General features: G+C 37.0%; 1 protein-coding gene across 14 annotated transcripts in view; it reads left to right on the plus strand.

Moving 5' to 3' along the window:
* The window catches only part of CDKAL1 (CDK5 regulatory subunit associated protein 1 like 1), a 623,539-nt gene that overhangs the window by 109,689 nt on the left and 497,688 nt on the right, over positions 1 to 16,162 (plus strand). For all 14 annotated transcript variants that reach the window (XM_057700490.1, XM_057700500.1, XM_057700489.1 and 11 more), the window contains one exon: positions 2,650 to 2,734. In XM_057700490.1, the coding sequence (XP_057556473.1) occupies positions 2,650 to 2,734 (85 nt within the window). The remainder of the gene's footprint in view (positions 1 to 2,649; positions 2,735 to 16,162) is intronic.

Here is a 16,162-nt window from a genome sequence, read left to right on the forward strand (position 1 = left end):
ATTATCTTGCTTCTCTATTTTTTTGTTTTGTTTTGTTTTGATCACACTTCCTCTTTAAGGCTGTAACCTTCTTAAGGGTGGAAGCTCTTTTCAGAGCCATGTCCCTAGTACCTAGAACAGAGCCTGGCACATAGCAAATCCTCATTGTGTTTTGGTTGTTGACTGATTTATGCTGATAAGTAGAGCAATCTTTTGACAATATTAAATAAGATATATTAACACAAAACTGAGTTCAGAAATAATTGGATAACAAACTCCTCTGTTTATCAATGTCGCTGAAGGGACATTGTCTTTTGGGGAGTGGTTACTAAAAAGTTAGGTAATTTTGTGGGCATTTTGGTATATTCACAGGATTCCTGTTGATTGCAGTTACTGGATCACCAAGCAGTGTTCACTTTATTTTGCAAGTCAGTACATTTCAACGTTGGCAAAATTCCAGACAAAGTAGAATAATATGCCTTATTTATTGCTGGTATTCTCCTTGAGAGGGCTTTTGTTGAAGTATGGAGAGAGTTGTCTGACTTCTTTAAGGGGACTGAAGAGAAGAACGTGCCAGGATACACAGCTGGCATCTGCACAGATAGTTCTGTCTCTTGATTTTTGTTCGTTTGAAGTAAATCCATAGTCTCTGTATTTTTTATCATTAGGTAACAGGCATCCATGACTTTTTCTTACGTGCATAGTACATTGGTTACAGTATTGCTTCATCTTTCAGAATTCAGCATTCATTCACGAAATATTCACCTAATGAGTATCTACCATGTATGATGCACTGTAATAAGTGCTGGGGATATAGCTGTGCATAAGATAAAGTCTCAGCCCTAAATATCTGTTAAGTAAATAGCTTACTTTCTTGAAGTTTATTTCAGAGGATTAGTATGGCCTTCAGAGCTTTAGGAAATTGGTAGAAGGCATCTAACAAACCATGTGTGTGTGGTCCCACACGTTATCCCTCTGTCATACTTTTTCTTGTACCCGTTATACATTGCTTAGTGTTCCATGGTTGTTAGAATGTCTGTTCTGTGCCCATCACTGTGTTAGGCCCTGGATATTCAGAGAGCAGCAGAAAAAAATGTTGTCTTCAGTATCTCTTAAATAGTAATAAAGACATGCTGGAAAACTGAATTATTTTAATACAGAACTGTAAAGTGTGAGAAGAGTAGACAGTCTGCTGTGGGAGTGCGGAGTGGAGGCAGCTGATGAACATCAAGCTGAAACTGAAGGGTGAACAGGAGTCAGCCAGGTGGAGAGGCAGCTGAAAGGGGTATGAGCTGTCACTCTGTGAAGAAAATAAAGGTGTTCTAGGCAGATGGAATAGTGCAAGCTTGAGGAATGTGGTTTTGTGTGGTTGAAGGGGTAGATGAATATAGGGAGAAATGAATATTGAAGTTGAGGAGGTGAAGATCTCTGGCTAGGTCTTAAATACCAACTGGAAATCACTGGAAGATTGGAAAGGCACTATGATCAGATTGCTATTAGAGGGTTATCTTTTAGGTGGCATCATGGGGATTAATTTGGAGGGAACCAGAAGAGGTAGGTAAATACCCGTCATTTCCAAGTTTGAGCAGGCAAGTGGCATAACCAGCTGGATGTTTTACAAAAGGCCACTCTGGCTGCTGGGTAGGAAGGTAGACAGTGGGGTGGGGGTGGGGGTGGGAAGGATGAATGGAAGGAGCGAGATAAGTTAGGAGGGGTCCTAGTATTCAGCTGACGTATAGCAATGAATAGCTTTCCTTTTCACAAATTTGTGGATCTTGCCTTTTTGTAAAAAAATTTACCATTTTTATAATAAAATGTTGGGGAAAAAAGTTTTGCCAGGTTACTAGAAGCTTCGATGTGCTTACAGTCCCTCTCATGTAACGCTCTCATTCCCAGGTAGAGAATGTACACACAGACATCCACCTCTTCTTAGTTCTTCATGTCTTTTGACCTTTGCTTCTGTTCTTATTGAAATACCATTGAAAGTGCTGGAGTTTTCAATTTTGGTTTTCCTTTTATTGTGGTAATCCTATTTTAGTGCATAAGGCCTGTTAAGGCAGCAAGGTTGTTGGAATAGTGTCAAGCCCTTCAGGCATTTATAAATTCATTTCAATAAACATGATGGGTTTGGGTGATTTGTTGCATTGCTAGTGAGTTTGTTACAGTATATAACAGTATCTAATCAGATTAGTGAGAGGAATAAAAGACTCACTTTGATGTAAATCATTAACTTTTTTAAAGACGATAAACCATATTTTTAGTAACAGCTCAAGCTGAAGAATATTCAGTGTATAGTATGTGTGCTTGAAAAATATTAACACAGCCCAAAAAGGGGCAGTTAATTTCATTTTCAGAGGTAAGATTAGGCCAATTTCACTTTAGTTTTGCAAGTATTAAATGCTCGCAAGTATTGAAAATGAAAGAAGAAAATGCTTATCCTCTTTATATTTTAAATGAGAAGATAATAACACAGGTTATATATTTTAATATTTATTTCTCACCAGTGTTTCCATATTGAAGAAGTTAACGTACTATATTGTAATTGCCCGTTTACTAGACTGTATCCACTAGCTGTCTTTGCTCTCCTCCTGCGGTCCTAGTGCCATCTAAGTGCTTGGTTCTTTTTGGCTCATGTGATACTTTTCTTTTTCATGTTTGTTTTTTTATTAGGAAATGCATCAGATGCAGACTTATGGCTCCTGAATAGTTGTACTGTAAAAAATCCGGCTGAAGACCACTTTCGAAACTCAATTAAGTAAGTGGAAGTTGATTTTTTTCTTATCTTTTATAAGTGACATAAGAATTAATTTTCAGGAAATCAGCTTTTAAAAGATTCCTAACATTACAAATACTCAGTATGTTATCAGCAAAAGTATGAGTTGGACTTTGAGCATTGTACTGTTTTGAATCTATCTGATAAAGAGTGAAACTTTGATGTAGACTTTTCAATAGGTATTTGAGTGTTTGTGAAGTTAGCGAAGAGGTGATTTGAATATCTGTTAAGTATTAACAACATTTTCTCAGGAATCCAGTCCCTACTCTTTGAAACTACCCAGAGCTGTCCTGACCTGTTGTCTCTTCCTTGTCCATTAGCACTGTTCTAGATGCTAATAGTGCCTGGCCAGAAGGGAAGTCCAGTTTACTGGGGGACTGGGCATGTGACCCATGGTGCTTGAATTGTTCCTCAAGTTACAGTGAAAGAAGTATCCTTTTTTCCACATCTCTGAATCTTACTCCACCCACCTTCTTAGAACCTTCATTCTATAAATTATTTCCTCATTCACCTCTATTTTCACCTCTCCAGCTCTGTTGGTGCCTTTTCATTGGCATTTAAACAAGCTCCTGTCTGCTCAGTCGCGTGCACCCCTTTTAGCTCTGGCCCTGTTCTTCTTGCCTTCCCCGAGAGACTTTTTCAGTTTTTGGCCACACTGTGCAGCGTGCAGGATCTTAGTTCCCAGACCAGGGATCGAACCCACACCCCCTGCAGTGGAAGCACCGAGTCTTAACTGCTGGACTACCAGGGAATTCCCCCGAGAGACTTCTTAAGATTCTTCTTTTCCTGACTTCACTTTCAAACTCACCCCCCACCACATTGGTTTTATTGTGAAATATATCATACATAAATGTTTATGAAAGATGTACAGTTTAAATAAGAATAAGAAACTTCACGCCTGTACATCCACCACCCAGCATAATAAGACATTGCCAAGACCTTAGAAGCTGCCCCGTTGTCCCCCTTTCAGTCACATACTTGAGATGTATTCTTTATCCTGACTTTTATGGGTCATTCACTTATTTTTGTTAGTAAATTTATCATCTATTAAATATATCTGTAAACAATATGTTGTTTAGTTTTACCCTGTTTTAAATTTTATTTATTGAACTTATACTGTTGTGTTCTGAGATTTGATTCTTTTCCTTAGCATTTTGCTTTTAGATTTATCCATGTTGGTGGATTTAAAGTAACTGGCCATTCAGAGTATTTTACTGAATGAATTTGTCACAGTTTATCCATTTTATTATTGAAAGAGTTTTGAGTTTTACCATGTTTTGCTTTCACGAGCACTGCTGCTCTGAATATTTTGAATATGTTTTCTGGTGCAGATGTGCAAGTGTTATTTTAGGATATGTACCTAGGAATTGAATTATTGGGTCACAGGTGTGTGCGTATTCAAACTTTCAGGTAATGCTGAACTTTTCCCCCAATGGATGTATTGGCGTTCACTCCCACCAGTCATGGGTGTGTACAGTTGTTCTCTGTTCTTGCCAGTACTTGATATGGTCAGGCTTGTAAATTTTTGCCAATCTGGTGGTAGAGATGGTATCTCAGTGTGGTCTAAATTTGCATTTCTATGATTACTAGTGATGTTGAACATCTTTTTATACATTTATTTGCCATTTGGATTTTCCTTTTTTGTGAAATTGCTTTTTAAGTATTTTTCCCTGTTATTTGTCTTTTTATTATTTGTGGGAATACATTAAAAGTATTCTTTTTTAAAAAATATTTATTTATTGGCTGCATTGGGTCTTCATTGCTGCTCAGGGGCTTTCTCTAGTTGCTGCGAGCGGGGGCTACTCTTCATTGTGGTGCATGGGCTTCTCATTGTAGTGGCTTCTCTTGTTGCAGAGCATAGGCTCTAGGTGCTCAGGCTTCAGTAGTTGTGGCATGTGGGCTCAATAGTTGTGGCTCATGGGCGCTAGAGCACAGGCTCAGTAGTTGTGTTGCACGGGCTTAGTTGCTCCACAACATGTGGGATCTTCCTGGCTCAGGAATCAAACCCATGTCCTCTGCATTGGCAGGTAGATTCTTAACCACTGTGCCACCAGGGAAGCCCTAAATGTATTCTATATACTAATCCTTACATATTACATATGTTGTAAGTATCAATTGTGGCTTATCTTTCACTTTCTTTAATGGTGTTTTAGGATGAAGAGAAATTCTGGCTTAAAATTTATCAATCTTTGCCTTTGGGTCTGTGCTCTTATTGTTTAAGAAGTCTTTCCTTACTCTGAAGTTAACATATTCTACATATTTTCTTCTAAAAATTTCATGTTTTTTACTTCTTAAATTTAGACTTATAATTCATCTGGAGCTGAATTTTTTTTTTTCCTATGGGACCAGCAAGGGGTCCCATTTTATTTATTTATTTTCTGTGCAGACACTGACTTTTTCCAGTATCATTTATTATTTTTTGAAAACCTGCCCTTTCTCCTCTTATCTATATATTATCTGCTCTGTCACAGGCTGAGTGTCCATAGATGTCTGGGTCTGTTTCTGGGCTCTCTGTTTGGTTCTGCTGATCAATTTCTTTATTTTGGTGCTTGTTCTACAACTGCTTACCTGTCACAGTCATAATTAGTGTAGATTTATATTAAGTCTAGATGTTTGATAGTCCTAGTGCCTTTTTGTTCTTCAGTTTGAAGGAAGACATGGTTTGGTTTTAAACATGCTGTGTTTGAAGTTACAGGTAAAATATTTTAAAGTAATGGATAGTATTTGATCTTTATCAAGTGTCTTCTGTATGGCAGGCATTGTTTAAAATGCTTTATGTCAATTGGCTATTACCTAGTTTAATTCTTGCAGTCTAGCAATGAGTTGTAGGTTCCAATTTTATTTCCATTTTATAGATGAAGCAGCATTGTTTTGCAGATGAAGTCCTCTAAAGCTGTTGAGTTCATAAATGGGGGAAGTGGAATGTTAATATAGTCTCACTAGGGTCTGTGCATTGTTAAATTTAAAACTGTGCTTTCCAGGTAAAGAGGAGAGAATTCAGTTTGTGTGATTATCAATTTTATAATGTGATTAATGGATACACCTCTAGACTGTTTCTAAAAGTGTACTTAAAAACTCAGATATAACTTGTGTCAGTGGGTTTCTTATATAAACTCTTGTGAATGTGGTTCAAGGTAATGATAGGCTGTTTGAATGATGAAGTGAGGTAATCACTTAAGGTATGTTTGCCATTTTAACGCTACAAAGCTAGTGGTAGTGAGCACAGGTTACTTTAATGTACTGTTCTGCTTGATTGAAAGAAAATTTAAAAATAGTATTATAGATGATTAGCTGCTTTTTAAAATGGCTTTCAAGGCTTTTGATAATCACAACTAGTTCTTGTTAACATAACACCTAAGCTAACGTTGGATTTGTTTCCAGAATAAATATAATCCTGTAGAAGGCACAGTAACAATTAACATTGAGAAAACGTCAAATTCAAGTGACATTTATACATTAAAGGCTTTCAGTGAAAGGTTACCTACTCTTGTCAAGCATTTTGCTTTATTTAAATGTTTTCTCCCCTTTCATCACTGTCTGCTAACAAAGCAAAACAAAGACGAATAGTTCATAAACTGTTACCCCTTCAGTCATGCGACACATTTGTCTTCTCTCAACCTCTTCACTAGCATGCATTTTTTTCTCCCCATGACAGTGAGGCAACATTTAAATTCAAGGAGAGCCTGATAGGATGTTTCATCTCTCCTTGTTCAGCTGCACCTAATCCCTCATGCTCAAATTCACGCATTTACAGGATGGGCTGGAGCTATTTTTTCCCTAACCTGAACCCCCTACAAATAATGATTGCTTCACTTTGCCACTTATTTCTGAATGTTTGCCATTATTTCTGATCACCTGCTTTTGTTTCTCTCCCAATGCATTCTTTTTGGACCATAGAAAAAATTTTTAATTGAATTATAGTTGATTTACAATGTTGTTAATTACTGCTGTACAACAAATGATTCAGTTATACATATATATATACATTCTTTTTTTATGTATTCTTTTACGTTATGGTTTATCATAGGATATTGAACATAGTTCTCTGTGTCATGTGTATTCTTGATATCTAGTAGTTGTTTGTCTGTTATCAACTCTTTTATTTCTCTTGAGCTACCAGGCAGTAGACCCTCTTGTTTTTTTTTGTTTTTTTAATTTATTTATTTATTTATTTTATTGGCTGTGTTGGGTCTTCTTTGCTGTGCGCGGGCTTTCTTTTTAGTTGCGGTGAGTGGGGGCTACTCGTCATTGTGGTGCACGGGCTCCTCATTGCCATGGCTTCTCTTGTTGTGGAGCACGGGCTCTAGGCGCGTGGGCTTCAGTAGTTGCAGCACATGGGCTCAATAGTTGTGGCTCACGGGCTCTAAAGCACAGGCTCAGTAGTTGTGGCGCATGGGCTTAGTTGCTGCACGGCATGTGGGATCTTCCTGGAGCAAGGATTGAACCCCTGTGCCCTGCATTGGCAGGTGGATTCTCAACCACTGCGCCACCTAGGAAGCCCCAAGACCCTCTTGTTTTAAAAGGAGAAAAGAAAGAAAACTGGGAGATTTGTAATCTTTCATGTGATTAGTGCAGTCTTGATTAAGATCCCAGAATTGTGAATTTGTGACAAGACAGCCATGGACTTTTTTTTTTTTTTTAATTTTGGTGGTCAAAAGTATTAGTTTTGCAATCTCACAGTATAAAAAATATTGGGAGTATTATTTAACCTTGGTCACAGAGACTATTGGCTTAAAATTATTTGGAAATCTTCATTTTATACACTAGTGCTGATAGTAAATCATTCTGTCTTTAATTCCTTAACCTAGTCGAAGTAACATACCTGGTATGAAAATGCATATCTGTTAATCTGTACACTGTACTGCTGAGAACTTTCTACTAGTTGATCTAATTACTAAGGTTTTGCAGTGTTTGTATTATTGATGTTCAGATTGTTAAAAGAATAGGAGTTTTAAGTAGTAAAAAAAGGAGTTAATGATTTTTTTGGCTGCGTTTTGACCTTTGAAATCTTAAATGCTATTGCCTTTACTAATTTTGAAAAAATCACTAATGAGCCCCATGTTTGGTGATGGCAGCCTGTCGTATGTATACTCTTTCCTCTTGAGCATTTGCCAGTTGCCCTGTCCTTATTTTATCCATGTTACCAATTTGATTTAGACAATATGGCCTTTAACTTGAGGGGTTCTTGAGTAAACAAAAAAGATCAAAAGTTTCAAAAAAATAAAATTTGCTCTTAATGAGAGTATCAAATAAGAAAACTCCTTTGGTTAGTGCTTTATAGAAATGTGGGATCTTTTCCATGCCACCTAAAGGAGGTCATTCAGAGGCTGGTGAAAATAAACACGTCTTGTGTGTTCTATATAAATGACAGAAAGAATAGCCAGCTTGCTTTGATCATGGACTGTCAACCTCTGTTTGACCTTGTGCGTTATTAACCCAAATGGGCACTGTGGTTTAGCCATACTGATAGTAGATAGACAAGAGTCACTAGTTCTTTGAACCGCCTTTGCCTGTAGAAATAAATGGTAATGCTGAAGGGATGGTTTAGATATCTGAGTGAAACTACTTGAAAGAACAATGGAAATATAAGGAGAAATGGACAAAGAAGAAAAGTGTGTGTTGAGACAGGATAACCTGCTTTGTATGATACCTTCTGTTTAAAGGAGAGCTCTTATTAGAAACAGCATTCTGCTGATCAAATTATTGGATGTTCATTCCTATTATGAAAAATTTTTTTGCTTTATGTGGATTTAACTTTGAGATCTTCATTGTAAATTGAAGTTGGGGGAGGCATCAGAGTACTATTTCAACTTGAGTTTGTAAGATAAATTGCCTTCAAAAAAGCTGACTTATTAAGAACAGAGAGGTGCTTTCCTTTCCGGTTAGTAATTATACAGTTTAAAAAAAGAAAAAAAAACTCGACCAGTTGTGTTTTTAACTTGTTTAAAATTACTAACCTGTTAGTAATCAGATTATCTTTCTTTCTTTCTTTCTTTAATTAAAAAAATTGGCCTTGGGAGATAAAAATACTAGGTTTTAGTTTGGCTTTTTGCAAGAAACAAGTTGGATAATACACGTTGTTAAATGTATTTTTTAGTGCTGTAGGTTGTGATTTTTCCTTTAAACTTAGATATTTTAATTTTGGCTTTTCTAGTTGTATGAAATGGCTTTAGTTCAGTATCAGTTTTATGTTATTGTTTCAAGTATCAGCAGCAGATACAGTGAGTCATTGTTTGCTTTTACCTGTCACAGGCTCAGGGTTCCAGCTATCCTTTCCCACCTTAAAGGTTTCCCTGTGTATGGAAAGTTAGTTCGAAATATTGTCCTGTTTGACTTAATATGAAGTTTTGTTTAAGACGATTGTTTTTCTCTAAACAGTGCTATTTTTAACGAGTTTACATTTCCTCCTACCATTTCTCATCTACTTCCACTATTTAGATACAATCTATGTGTTGATTACTCCCAAATTTCTGTTTCTGAGCCTGCTCTCTCTTTCCAGAAATCAAACTGGTATGTCCAACTGCTTTCTGGACGTCTCCATTTCGATGTCCTGTTGACACTTCAGATCATCCTGTCAGAACCTCTGCATTATCTACCTCACCTTTTCCCCAGCTGATGTTCCTATTCGTATTGCCTACCTTGTTTGGTTTACAGAGTCACCTATCAGATAGTCTGGGAGTTTTTTTTGAATCTCTCTTTCCCTCCCCTGTTTTCCATCCTTCAGAACTGATTCTACTTCTAAAATATCTTTTCCTTCCTCCCTTCGACTCCTTCCTTCTCATTGCTTTTGTCCAGTGTTGTTAGTATTTTATTGTTTCTTGGAACTTGCAGTGAACCATTGTGTTATCATGTTTCATCAAATTGCCACGAACTAGACACATATCTTTTGAATTTAATCCTTTCTCTCCATCCCTATTGCTAATGTCTTGGTTATGGTCCTCAATATCTCTTGCTCTTAATATTGCAGTAGAAGTTTAGCTTGTTCTCAGCTTCTTTTCTGTTCCAGTTCAGGCTTTCCTCTCCTTCATACCCTGTAACAGTTCGTTCTCAGCTATAGGATAAAGATATAATTTCTTAGTGTAACAAGGTCTTTTAAAATAATCTGTTCCTCGCCTACCTCTATGGCCTCTTTCCTCGCCACTCCTCCATAGAATTTTACTTCTTGCCTAAATTGTATGATTTTCCAGACACAATGTGTTTGCATATGTTTTTCTTCTTTCTTGGAATATGCTCCCCCCCCCCCCCCCCAAATGCAAGCACGTGCATGCTCTCTCTCTCCCTCTCTCTCTCTCTCTCATGGACCCCATGTAATCCCACTTGGCAACCTAGTCATCTTGTGGAACTCATATCAAAGGTAATATCATCTGTAAGGTTATCTCCCTTCTAACTCCCACCCTTTACCTCCAAGGTCCACAGAGGTAATCCTCCTCTGCTCTGTGCTACTTCTTTATCCCATACAAACATCTATTGTTGCATTACATTTTATTATTTGTGTACATATTTGGCTCTCTAGTAGATTGTGAGCCTTGAGGTCAGGTTATTGACCTCAGGAAAATCCTTTTTTATGAAATCTTTGACCCTCTGACTCTACCATGTAATGATTTTCCTTTTCTTGGGAAATGGATACCATTAATAGAGTAAGACTGCTTGTCACCTCTTCTGAGAAGAGACTCCCCAGGCCCCTGTGAATCCCTTGTAGAAACAGGCTGTATATTTGCAAAAAGGGGAAAGAATATTCTAATTTGCAAAGATTGTATTAAAGGGCTCTCCTTTTAAGAAATCATGCTGTTTTGCTTTTTATACTTTGCTTATAAACTAGGAAGAAACCTGCCCCTGGTTGTCCTAAGTGAGATAAAAAACTTGTGCTTGTCACTATTGGTCTACAGTTTCTTTCCAGAGGAAAGTAGTAAAAGGAGTAAGAATTCTTCTCCCTTCTTGGAGTATCACTTGGTCATGCTGGCAGAAGCTTAGCTGTGAGTGGCAGGACCCTGTTTTTCCTGCCAAACTAAGTGAACTGGATTTGCTTTAGGACCTTGGGCACTGGGTTAATTGAAGCACCTTATCTTGAGTCAGAGGGTAGGAAAGGTGTAGATAAAAACCAGGTAGTGTTTGACCTTGTTTTAGACACACTGTTGTACTCAACATGTATTTGTACAATTAGGTTAAATTGATTGATTCTTCCTTTTTTGGGAAGAGTGATTGGCATCATTCTGCTGTCAGGGCATCAGCAAGTCATTGCTAAAGTATTATTTTGTGTTAAGTATATTATTATTTATATTAATTATATTAACTATAGTAATATCACAGCACTTGTCTTACTAGTCTGACTTGTCAGTTTGAGTATCAAATTGTCCAGTTCCAATGAATGAGCAAAAAAAACATTAAAAACACCAAAGTGGGAGAAAATAAATCAACATGGCTGTTGTGGGGGAAGAAGTAGATGTTTTGGAGAGGTTGACTTGATATAGGATCTTTGAGGGAAGAGTGGAACAGTAAGATTTACACGGACACTGGTGTTTTTCTACTTGTTTACTGAAGGAGCCTTGGTCTTTGGTACAGTGCCTGGTAAATATTTGGCACTGAGTTTTGCATTGAATTGAAAGCTGATTTGATGAAGAGCAAATTTCTCTGGATAAGTTGCTGTTTATGTGTTAGGTCTTCTTACTGTCTACCATATGTGAGTTCATATTATTCAAGTCTTAAGTCACAGGTCTGTTTAGTCTACTTTCTGTTGTTGCTAGGAGTTTGTATTGTTTTTCCCCCGCCAGCTAGTCTGGGGTTAATGATGGTATTGGAGGAACATGCTTTCCGGAAACATAAATGAAGAGTTCTCTGTTGATTCCTAAAGTGAGGGGTGAGAGTTACATAATTCAGAGCAGATTTTGACCCATTTCCTGTTACAGAGTTTAGTTGCTTGTCCCCTATCCATGGAAAAATATGGAGATGGATGGGAGTGCACGTAGATTATTACATGACAAATCCCAATGAGAAATTTGGTGGGGAGTAAAGGAGAAAGTACATTTTAGGATTGAATGCCTGGTTGACTTTAAAAAAAAAAAAAATGAAGGAATAGTTAAATTTATAGTTGAAAGATTAGTTACTTAATTTGCAAATCAGGAACATAAAAAGCAGTTTAGATGTGGTAAATCATTTTAAAATGCAAAAGTTGAGTTTCATAGCTATCTAAAATCTTTTTGGAAAATAGTATTTTGCATATTTCATGATTACTGTTACATCAACAGTTGCTTTGTTTTTGCCATTTTAAGCAAGAGAGTAAGTGAAAGAGGTCAGTGTATTATATACTGGCAACAGCTGGCTGATAGCATTGAATACTTAGGTAATTAAATATATGTGTTGGCTGTTGTCCTAACAACTCTGTAGGTGGAGGCCCCAGAAAGCATGCAGAAACTTGCTTCAGCAGGATTAAAGAAGAAATCAACATGATCTAAGCCTGTGCTTTCAGCCAAGAGTGATTTCCTATTGTTTTGGTTTGAAAGACTTTCTACTTATTCTTGGTGTGCATGTTTATACAACAGCAGAGAAAAAAAGACTTTTGTGGTTTTTTTTACTACCCTACTTGTATGCTCTAAGTGTGAAAAACATAATCTTTCTTAATTTTTGATCAATCAGTAGTATTGTTTATTAACTGATAATACATGAAATAAAAAGTGTGACCATAGGACACGATACTAAAATATTAAATGTTAACTGTTTCTGTTCCTTACTTACGCTTACAGTTAGGGTTAGGTGTCCTGTGGGCCATATTAAAATAGTTACATTGATTTTAGACTGCATTAAGGAATGGTTGTCCATGATCATTGAAAATTGGATAAGGGGTGGCAGTGAAGGGTGAATAAAATCCGCAGGTAAAATGCAACTCTGCCTTTAGTCTGCAGTCCTATCTGTGGGTGCAAATTCTACTCAGAGTACCCTATGTTTACCTCTGTCACTGTTTTTATAGCTCAAGGGCTGAGGGCAGTCCTTAAGGCACCTTTGAGTACAGGCTTTGATGAGTGGATGGTACCTTTGTGGGTACCTCTGTCTGCCTCTGTCACAAGTGTCTTCCTCTAAATTTTCATAGAACTTTTTCTGTATCTCTTTCCTATTAGATTGTTTGTTAAGCTGAACTTAAGAAATTAAGTTCAGCTGCATATCATACAAGACCCTAAAAGTAGAAGCTTAAGTAAGATAGGGGATTTATTTTTCTTTATTTAATGCTAAGTCCATAAGTTGGTGGCTTTGGTTTACCAACTCAAGGATGTGAGGGCTACGTCTCTAAAGTTTTATTGATCTTTCCATTATGATGTAAAATGGTTGCTACTTTACAAAAAGAAGGAACTACCAAAAGGGACAATGCCAGCTGAGCTTATCCCTCCTTTAAAGGAGCTACGTAGGAAGTCCCACACAAAACCCTGTGTTTGCATGCCATTGGCTGGAACCATATCACATGACTACTTCTATTTGTAAGGAGGCTGGGAAATGTGGTGTACTTTCATTTGTTTTAGACTGGTCATGTTGCTTCCAACAGAATTGGGGTTCTCTCAGTACTGAAGAAAGGGAGAATGCTCACTGGGTCTTTATTTGATGCCTCTGCTACAGGTTGTATAGTCTTTGAGGCAAGATACATATTTTATTTACCTTCCTTATTTATCAGGACTAGAGTATTTGATGAGATTCTCAACATAGTATTTGAGAACCAAAGGGCCTTCTTTCTCCTGTTTACTTTTATTCAGAATGTTTAAGAAACAACAGTTGACATTTGAGAACTTTTCTTCTTTTCGGTTACCCTGTGCTGTCTCTGATGAACTAATAACAGTAAAGACTACACTGGAGAAGCTTGTGACTTAGATGTTGCACACACAAATAATAATAAAAAAAGAATAATTGGTATTTTCACATGTTTTCCATCTTTTCTTAAGATCTGCGGTGACTGTATTTAAAATGGAATCTATAAGGAAAGTATCTTATTGTTTCTGATACTGTTTTGTGATAACAGTAATTATAAACATGGTTTAGAAACTAGACATTTTAAAGGAATTTAGACAGAATATAAAAGCAGAGTTTAAAATTATCACAGAAGGTCTTAACCAATTGGAAGACAGGTTGAGACTTAAATTCATTCTGTAATTAACTGTTAGAAAACAATATTTTATATGATTCTAAAAAATTTATTTCAGCTGAGAACAATGCTTCTTTTCACTCAGATAGAAAGTTAGTGTTTTACATTTAACTTGGAAAAAATGGAGAATTAGATATAACTAGTGAAAAGCTAGCCAAAGGGAAGAGTCCTATACAACTTGCTGTCAGGCTTCTATAGGTTGGCGCCATTGGATATCATTAGAGGAAAAGTTGAGTATCCAGTCCTCATACTAGATTGTGACCTGAACATTCTGCGAGTGTCTTTTTGTGTCCCTGCAGAGACTGTTGAACCATTGTTACAAACTGCTCAGACGTATTTATGTTGTAATGGCCCATTCTTTAGTGTTTTTCTTCTTGTGATGAGTGTGTGTGTGTGTGTGTGAGAGAGGGAGAGAGAGAATGGGTCTGCTTTTTTCAATGCAGATGTGTTGAGAAAGAAACTGACAGAATCACATGATGCAAACTATTTTGGGAAAAACACAAATTAAGGTGTATGTCAAGTATCTCTTTTACAATCTGTTTTAAAAATCAACAGCTCATCCTTTGTTCCAGCCAATGATTTGCTTTCTAGCTTATAAATTTATTTTCTAAGAGTGATCAGATAAAGCAAGTTTATGATAAAATTAGAACATTTAATTTGATGCTTTCCTTAAATGCCTGTCAATGGCTTGATAGTTACTGAAGGGAAAGACTTGCTTTAAATGAGAAAATGTTTTGAGTCAACTTTTTTATTTTTTTTGTCATCAGCGGTTGAAACATTGATTAATTTGCTCTTTTGATGTTTTTACTCTTCTAATAAAACACAAAGGTTTTGGTGCCATTGATCATTTATATTTAAAAATGGTATTTTTTTTTAACAGAAATTGCCACACTGTTTTCCAAAGTAATTGTATCACTTTATTTTTATTTATGTATTTTAAAAAAATATTTATTTATTTGGCTGCATTGGGTCTTAATTACGACACGTGGGATCTTCATTGTGGCATGTGGGATCTTTCGTTGTGGTGTGCAGACTTCTCTCTAGTTGTGATACGTGGGCTCCAGAGTGCATGGGCTCAGTAGTTGCGACGTGTGGGCTCTCTAGTTGTGTGCAGGCTCTAGAGCGCGCGGCCTTAGTTGCCCTGCTGCGTGTGGGATCTTATTTCCTGGACCAGGGATTGAACCCATGTCCCCTGCATTGAAAGGCAGACTCCTAACCACTGGACCACCAGGAAAGTCCTTACAAATGGTAATTTTTAAAGAAACGTGAAAATAGAACTGGTAGATACTCCATTGAGCAAATCCTGGGCACATGGTATCTTGAGTGTATATTTCTGATTCCCTTGTCCCACTGCCTAAATAACTCTGGACGTCTGTTAGAGCCTTAGAACTCTGTGTTAGAGGAGAACACAGATGGAGTTGAGACCCTAAGTCCTGGGAAGAGGGTACGCCATGTAGGTGGGATTAGAGGAGGGGCCTTACCTCTAGTCTTAGTGGGGATGGAGAGGAGGGTGAAAGATCTAGCATCTGGGGAGACTTTACTTTTCCTATACTCCTGGGGCAGTGTTTCTGAACCTTATCAGACCCAATGATTCTTTTGTATAACAAGCGTTTAGCAATGTACCCTTTATTATTCTGAAGTAGAATTCATAAATTACAGAACTTACCTATATACATAATTAAAAATAATACAATGCTCTGAATATAATTAACGTAGGGGGAAATAAACAGAAACATTGATATTGTAACATATATTTCAAAATATAAATACTCAGATACTAATACACAAGAAGACCTGATGAAGTCACCTATATGTAGAATTACACTAAATGTGAGAGTAATGAATTTCATGTATGTGTGCAGTGTTAACTAAATAGTTAATCTTAAATACTGAGAATGATGTTACCCTAGGGATGCGCCTTTCCAGAATGGATGACAACCCTTGCTGAAATTCTTAATGGAAGTATGCTTTTCCCTCCATTTTCACAGAAGTTGGATTCCTTAAAGTGTTTGAGAAATATATTGTATTTATATGTAAGATAGAGTTATTCTAGGACTAGATACTGTAAGTGTTTTTTATCTACTTGAATATTCAGTGGGAGATTCAGAAGTCATGCAGGACATGTGGAGTTCTTTGTACAGGGCAGACATGTGCCTTAGAAGACATCTGGCACCTCCGACTTCTGCCCACGAAGTGGCAGTTGCATTCTCCAATCAGTATCACAGCCGAAAAGATTTGATAGATTTAATCCCTAATGATTATAATTTCTGTATGGCCTGCGGCACCCAAAA

Source organism: Hippopotamus amphibius, chromosome 11, assembly GCF_030028045.1.
Source record: "Hippopotamus amphibius kiboko isolate mHipAmp2 chromosome 11, mHipAmp2.hap2, whole genome shotgun sequence".
Lineage (NCBI taxonomy): Eukaryota > Metazoa > Chordata > Mammalia > Artiodactyla > Hippopotamidae > Hippopotamus > Hippopotamus amphibius.